Source organism: Octopus sinensis, linkage group LG6, assembly GCF_006345805.1.
Source record: "Octopus sinensis linkage group LG6, ASM634580v1, whole genome shotgun sequence".
Lineage (NCBI taxonomy): Eukaryota > Metazoa > Mollusca > Cephalopoda > Octopoda > Octopodidae > Octopus > Octopus sinensis.
Genome location: NC_043002.1, coordinates 67792144 through 67800543, shown reverse-complemented (window position 1 = coordinate 67800543; position 8400 = coordinate 67792144). Strand labels below are relative to the sequence as shown.

Genomic DNA, 8400 nt, shown 5'->3' with positions numbered 1-8400 from the left:
TTATGTTTCTTAAACAGTGTGTCTGCAAACCAGAATATGAATCAAAAGACAACCTACAGCAGCATTGTAAGAAGGGGAAGTTTTAATTAAAAGTAACTTACCACTTTTTAATTTTGTTGCTGAAAACAATTCTGGTGGAGGTTTGGGGCTGAGCAGATATCGAAGGTAAGTTAATGCATGAGCCTATACAAGAAGAAATGGATAAAAGGTTAATTAGTCAGGTATATTTTTGCTAAAAATGATTTTTCTTTTACAAAAGATGAGTTTTTTTTAAGGGAGTTGGGGGAATACAGTTAAATCAACCTTTTTACACTAATAATATATGTTTATTTCTGCAGGGTGATGATAAGCAAAGTGGATTAAAAGGAATGAAACTGTAAAGATTTATTGAAATAATCTTAAAACATTAACACTCTGAAGTTTCTTAAAATTATTTTTATCCTTTTTTATTTTTTACAGTTTGTTTCAGTCATTGTACTACAGAGATGCTGGGGTGCAGTCTTGAAGGGTTTAGTCAAACAAATTGACCTCAGTTCCTTTTAGTTAAGCCTGGTACTTATTCTATTGGTGTGTGTTGCCGAAATGTTATGGGGATGTAAACAAACCAAAGCTGATTGTCAAGCAATGATGGGGGACAAACACACAAACACATATGTGATGGGCTTCTTTCAATTTCCCTCCACCAAATCCACTCACAAGGCAATATTCAACTCAGGGCTATAGTAGAAGACATTTGCCCAAACTGCCACGCAGTGGGACTGAACCGAGAATCATGTGGTGTTGAAATACAACACCACTTCTTATCACACAAATATATATATTCTAAATCTATACCAGATATTTCTGAATAATAGTGTTGTTGGGAATAAACTTGCAACAGATCAACCATTAATTCACTACATATCTAATGGCAAGAGTGACAAGGGAGTATCTGTGCAACTTGGGCAGTCAATAACATAAGTCGTTGCTTCCTTCCACATACTGATTTACCAATAATTTCTTGTTCACATTTATATCTTTTGATGGTCAATGATTTACTCACTATCTATTCAAAGTTTCGTGCAAAGTGTTCGTTCAAACAGCCCAACATGGACAGATTGTGTCAAACAGCACCTAGCTAGTAAATGAGTCACTGATTTTAAACAAGTAAACCTTACTACATGTATAGAACACTATTTTTCGCATTTGCATTTTTAAACATGAGGCTTCTGCAATTTCTATCTACCACATTTCACTCTCGAGGGCATAGGTGAACCAGAGACAATAGCAGCAGAAGACGCTTGATCAATGATCATCGTCAGCAGCAGCATTTAATACCTGTTTTCCATGCTGGCATGGGTTGGAAGGTTTGATAGGATCTGGCAAGTTAGAAGACTGTGCCAAACTCTACTGTCTGCTTTGGATTGGTTTCTATGGCTGGATGCTTTTCTTAACGGCAACCACTTTACAGTGTGTATTCGGTGCTTTTAATCAAGTGTCCAATTCATATGTAACTGTTTTAATGACTCAGAAAAATCCATGTCACATCACCATCTTCATTTAACGTCTATCTTCCATGCTGGCATGGGTGGGATATACACACTAAATACAATTTGTTTTAAATACTTTGTAGCATATAGGTGTAGGCATGGCTGTGTGGTAACAAGCTTGCTTTCCAACCACATGGTTCTGGGTTCGGTCCTACTTTGTGGCACCATATGCAAGTGTCTTCTACTATAGCCTTGTAAATGGATTTGGTAGATGGAAACTGAAAGAAGCCTGTCATATATATATATACAAGTGTGCATGTCTTTATGTCTGTTTGTCCCCACCCCTAACATCACTTGTTGGTGTGTCTACATCCCCGTAACTTAACAGTTCGGTAAAAAAGACCAATAGAATAAGCACTAGGCTTACAAAGAATAAATCCTGAGGTCAATTTCATCAACTAAAACCTTTCAAGGTGGTGCTCCAGCATGGCTGCTGTCAAATGACAAACAAATGAAAGAATATAAAAGAACATATAAATATTTAATACAATGGCATTCGACAGAAGACAGATACCTCAATTAGTTTGTGAATATCATCTCGTTCATACAGCTTCTTGATGACATGGATTGCATGGTTTCGCACCTGGATAAAGAGAAGAAAATAAAATGTCAAAAAGATTACAAATGAAATATATATAAAAGAGAACACAAATGAAAAAATATGATGGTTATGAAGATGAGATACTAGGCTATTGGCTACATAATGAACTCGAAATATAACCCCATTTTGTTGTCTGACAAGAGTAAATACTTCTAATTGTAATAGGTTCTTTATAGTCTAACTAGTGTTGTACAAAAGCTTCAATGATAAAGATCTATATTAAAAATCTGCAAAAATCTAATGCTAGCCTGGAATAAACAAATGACCTAACATACAAAAAAGCAATATAGCTGAAGGAAATACTTATCCTGCTTATGAAATACAAATATGGTAAGGTCTCACGTATATTCAATTGAAGGACTTCAACCGACATTATCCAAGGAGATAGGATAAAAACTCCCTCTAGGGGTATTTAAAAATATTAGCCTGTCTTGTTTACAGGAATTATGGGTTCAAGTTCCACGGACAGCATTCAACTTTTTCTATCCAAATGGTCTTTTAAACCCAATATTTACATGGTATTTTTATAGCTTTATATGCTTCAAGATTCACCATTCCCCAAAAGAATTTCACATACTTGAAATTTCTAAATTCTTATGACATTAACACACACACATAAATATACATAAATATGCACACATTCACATATACATGTACACACATATGTATTGGTATTCTATGCTTGTTTTCCAACATAGGAAAAGAATAATTATAAGTTTTAAAAAGCATTTTTTTTTTTTATAGAGAACAATATAAAATAGAAATCCCCAACCTACCTCCACTTTATCATGCGATGCAAAGTCTAATAATAAAATCAAGTATTTTGGGCGATGATGGGGTCGTGCCAAGATCATTTCCTGCAGAGTTTCCATTCCAATATGAACACGATTCTGGAAAGACAAGCAATATTTTTAGCTTTGGACAATTACGTTTCAGAGGCATAAATATTACGTTGAGATAAAACTCAGGTAGAATACAGCAGAGAAACATATAACACTTAAAAGAATTATCTGTTACAACCTCCTTAAAATGTTGGTTTAAAATTTTGGTACAAGGCCAGCAAGCAGAGGGTAAGTCAACTCCAGGGCTCAACTGATACTTACTTTATTGACCCTGGAAGAATCAAAGCAAGCTGACTCGGAACCTATGGATGGAGGAAGTGCTGTTAAGTATTTATCCTAGCATGCTAATAATTAAAATATTAGCTTCTATTTATTACTTCTTCAGAGGAGGTTAAACAAGAATATTTTACTGTCAGATATAGTAGGTCATAAGAAGTTAAATACAATTATATTTTTCTCAAAGTAAATACATATGGAAAATAAATAAGACATAAAATATAAGGGAAAAGCAGAGAGAAAGTAAGAAAATTTAATGCCACATACTTCGTCTTGACAAAATTTACGAAGTATCTGAATAGCATTGTCTGTGATAACAGGAGCTTCCAGAAACAATCTTGTAAACAGTCTGAAAGAAAGGAGCATAGAAATTAATTCAAATTATACACAAAAGGCTTGGCAATAACAGAACAAAAGGCTACATGACTGAATTAACCACAAAATTATTAAAAGGTGTATTATTACTCTATCCCTTTCACATTCACAAGCATACACTGGTATCTTAATAGGTCATCATTGTTTCAATATCCATTTTCCATGCTTGCATGGGTCGGGCAGAGTTTATTAAGATAGAATTTCTAAGGTTTGATGCTCTTTCTGCTGCCAACCATCAATCTTTCCAAACAAGGTAATATTTCCCAATAACCAGATATGTTCTCAAAGAATATTGGAAATAAATGACATTCATTTACAACAATTACATGATGTCAAGACAAGACACAAACATACACACACACACAAATGCTCATAATGAGTTCTATTAGAGCAACAGTAATAACTTACCCATCTCTATGATCAGATCTCTCCAATAAGCCATTAAGCAATCGAGTCAAACATTCATCATAGCTTGCCAGAACTGTCTTGTGTTCTCCCATATTGGACCGGTTGAAACCATGGCAGACAACATATTCTTGGTATAACCAAGAGAAAGCTATATCTGCTCGATTACGTAAGTCTTCAAATATGTATTCTTGTAATACTAAAACAAAAAAATAGTTTCAAGTCATTCATACACATTTTTATGTTGAAGTCAAATAACAGAAATAATCTCCTAACAAGGATATAATTATATACACATTTATAATAGTGAAGGCACATGGTTGAGTGATTAGGGTGCCACACTCATGATTGCAAGATGTGGTTTCGATTCCTGGACTGGGCAGTGTATTGTATTCATGTGCAAAACATTTCATTTTACATTGCTTCAGTCCACTCAGCTATAAACGACTGAACCTAAATGGATTGACATCCCATTCAGGGGTGAATGTTGTGATCCCAGTCACTTACATGCCATGGAAACCAGGTAACCAGTTCTATGACACCTAGGACTCAATACAGTAATGTCCAGGTGTTGATAATATGATTAAAAATTGAAGCTTTTACTAAATTTATAAAACATGTCTGATGCAAAATTATTTTAAGCTGATTTCTAAAGAAAACAAAGCAATAATTCATTCTAGTCACTCAGAACATCATTGTCTAACGTCTACTTTCCATGCTAGCATGGGCTGGACAGTTACACAGGATCTAACAAACAAGAGAACCACATTGAGCTTCAATATTTGCTTTGGCATAGTTTCTACAGCTGGATGCCCTTCTTAACACCAACCACTTTACAAAGTGTCCTGGGTGCTTTTGTCACACCAGTGCTAGTGAGGTTGCCTGGTAATGTGCAAGACAAGAAAAAGATAGCTTTATGGCAAGTGTTGAAAGACTAACGTATGATAGAGGAGCAGGCACAGGTGTTTTGCTATGGAAGAGATACATGGCTACCTTGTATATGAATGGGTGGGAGTAGATGGAAAGCAGATGAATATGCTGGTGATGAAGTACTAGAGCATACTCTCCGAGTTCCTCCCAAAACTGCCCCTGGTTCTATGATACAAACTTCCTGTCTCAAAGTGATCTAAATTAAAAACTTCCATTAATATTTCCTGTAAATTTGTTCCCAATACCAACTTAATAATTACAAAGTTATTTTACTAAATTCTTCATTATTTTCATAATTAATAGAAACGCAATGTATTTTTCAACAAAATATAAAAAAAAGGGTTAAATACTCACAATTTTTCAGCTCACCACCAAACTGAGCAACAAGGGAGGCCAAAATTTTGGTCCGTTCTGGTAATGCATTACCAATAAGAGCACTTTCTGAAAAAAAAAAAAAGAGAAATAGAAAATGAAATTAATGACAAAGAAGTCAATTCATCCTGTATAAGAAAAACAGGAATGAGTGATTTTTGGCTTGGTGCTGAGATCAATTGTTTCTATATGTTCTACCAATAATAGAAAGACAGTAGCGGGTAGCAATTTTCTTCACTACTTCAGCGAGTGACAACCCTGCCTGATACAAGCCCCGGGCACAGCTGGCTCTGACTGACAGTACCCAGTATGGGCCCCTATCCAGGGTTATGGAAAGGAGACAACATTCAAAGAAATCCAGAGTGGAGGCCTGTAGGCAGTTTAGTGTTTGACTTGACACTCTTCCGGCAGCTCCTGCAACCAAGCTGGTGCCAAACGTAATGCTCTGCACTCATTTGGACTGTGTCAGCAAGGTCGAGAGAGGAATCCTGACGATTGGGCTACCCAGGATTTTCTTACATCTAGCTCAGGCCTGTGAAAAACTGGAGAGAACATGAAATGTAAAAACCAGACAGGATTAGTTTATGTGCAACTCCATTGTCTCCCAAGGCAAAAGGATGCCAAGAAAGACATCATAGCCAGCAGGAGATTTATATATCTTCTTCAATAATATCCTCAATAGCTGCAGGCACAGGTGTGTGGTTAAAAAGTTTGTTTTGCGATCACATAGCTTTTGAGTTCAGTCCTACAGCGTGGTACTTTGCACAAAGTGTCTTCTACTACAGCCCCAGGTTGAATGAATTTTGTTGATGGAAACTGCATGGAAGCTAGTCACGTGTGCATGAACACATGCATATAATGTATGCACGTGTGTGTATATGCAAGCACATATAAAGGTAAATATTGACATTCCACAGTTTCATTTGTTACTGACAGAGCGAAACAGTGACGTAATATTCCCTAGTGACCTCCTTCTGTGATTTTGAAGGCACATAGAATAAAAAATCCCGAACTTGAAAAGCAGGTAAGGATTAGCGACAGGAAGATCATCCAGCTGAAAAATCCTACCCCGACTACATCTTTGGCCAACCAAAGAAATGGATATTAAACAAAGGAAGGAAACTAGAAATAATCACTAATCCTAGAGGTCTTTGTGATTTGGGTTAGCTTAGTTTTTAAAATCCTATGACAAGAAGAAGACATAGAACAGGATATATATATATATATATAGTTAATCCAAACATGTAAAAACACAAAGAGAAAACACAACAACGCGAGGACGTGGAACAAATATAGTATTATTGGACGCTCAGGAAGGAAGGGAAGAAAGAGGGTTTAACGTTTCAAGCGGAGCTCTTCGTCGGAAACATAGGAGAAGGAAAGATCCAGAGAAGGGAACACAGAGGAAATATAAATCGCCAACGGTACACACGCGGTCACATTATATATATATACACAGTGACGACTGAGTTGTTTATACTTACTTTCAGCCATTAATATACGCCTCACAGCCCTGACAGTCATTTGATCCAGGAGATCTCTGTTCATTGGTTTTGTGACACTGGACAACTTGAACTGCTTTGATCCTTTACGAGTGCCCTTCAAACAAAAGCATAAATAATTAAATGTCTACTAATAAAAATTTGAACTCACAACAAATGATTTATCCTTTTGTTCAAAAACAAGCTACCCATTAAATTTTAATACTTGTTAAGAACTAAAAAAAAAAAATAGAAAGCTATTGAGTAAAAACAGGATTTATTTTTCCTTAACTCTTTAGCATTCAAATTAGCCAGTCAAATGAGCTAATTTTTTTATTCACAACGTTTTGAATTAATCATGTGTTATCTTTTAGCTTTGAGGTTTCAATGTTTATTTTTAGAATGATATTGTAGGGTAAGTGTGAGAGGCCAGACTCAGCTGGTTTGAACATAAAACAGGTTGAATATTTGGGTCTGATGTGGCTGGTAAAATGCTAAAGGGTTAAGGTAGTTAAAAATGAAAGTATAATAAAGCAATCCTTGATAATCACAGCAATTTATAACAAGATGTACCAATTTTTAAGGTATTGTAGAAAAAGTGAAGTCATTTTATTGTTTGAAATGCTAGAGATTTATTCTTTTGCTTCAGTCATTTGACTATGGCCATGCTGGAGTACTGCTTTTAGTTGAACAAAAGGACCCCAGGACTTACTCTTTGTAAGCCTAATACTTATTTTATTGGTCTCTTTTGCTGAACCACTAATTGACGGAGACCTGAACACACCAACATCGGTGGGGGGGACAAACATAGACACACAAACATACACGCGTGGCGACAGTTACACGTGGTGATCTATATATGGTGATAGTTAACCAATATCTGGTATTCCCTGCAGCTCAAAGAATGCTGCAAATATATTGACTTGTCTTTCCATCATGGCATATCCATAACTGGAGAAGTGCTAAGTGTGCATGTGTTTAGATACTTGCTTCTGGAAACAGCCCAGATATAGTAGAGATGGTTAAGTTACTGTCTCTGCAGTACCATCAACCAATAACAACAAAGGCCAAACATTCCGTACTATCTTACATCACTAGCTTCTTTTCTCAATAATTTTAATAACAATTTTACTGTACCTAAACTTTTAGAAATACATGACAAAACTATGAAGAAGCTAAGAGCCAATTATACACATAGAATGAATTCAATGATGAAAAAATAAAATAGACAAAACAAAAAAAGAATAATCAAAGCCTACATACCATTAATGGTTGTGTTGTTATAAGAGCAGTATCAGGTTTTTTAGGTTCATCAGCTCCTACTTGTATAGTTCCTCCTGCAACCCAATCAATAAAAAGAAATCGATGTAATATCCTAATGATTTTAATTGTAGAGTTCTGCATTAGATAAAAAAATTAATTAAATGCGTGATGAAGCCAAAATAAATTTCCCTTCACAACTATGTAGTCTTGGAATTGATCTAATGTGCGACAAGTTGGGCAAGTGCCTTCAACTATAGCCACAAGTTGACCAAAGCCTTGTGAGTGAAAACTGATACAGAAACTGAGCAAAAATCTATCACACCACA

The 8400-nt window shown here is 35.6% G+C and overlaps 1 protein-coding gene across 1 annotated transcript in view; it reads right to left on the bottom strand.

Annotated features, from left to right (window-relative positions):
• The window catches only part of LOC115213006 (symplekin), a 46608-nt gene that overhangs the window by 15541 nt on the left and 22667 nt on the right, over positions 1 to 8400 (bottom strand). Inside the window, exons 15-22 of the mRNA XM_029781903.2 lie at positions 8075 to 8148; positions 6815 to 6929; positions 5313 to 5399; positions 4032 to 4227; positions 3516 to 3597; positions 2907 to 3020; positions 2044 to 2112; positions 102 to 183 (exon numbers count right to left, since the gene is read on the bottom strand). Coding sequence (XP_029637763.2) covers positions 102 to 183; positions 2044 to 2112; positions 2907 to 3020; positions 3516 to 3597; positions 4032 to 4227; positions 5313 to 5399; positions 6815 to 6929; positions 8075 to 8148 — 819 coding nt within the window. The remainder of the gene's footprint in view (positions 1 to 101; positions 184 to 2043; positions 2113 to 2906; positions 3021 to 3515; positions 3598 to 4031; positions 4228 to 5312; positions 5400 to 6814; positions 6930 to 8074; positions 8149 to 8400) is intronic.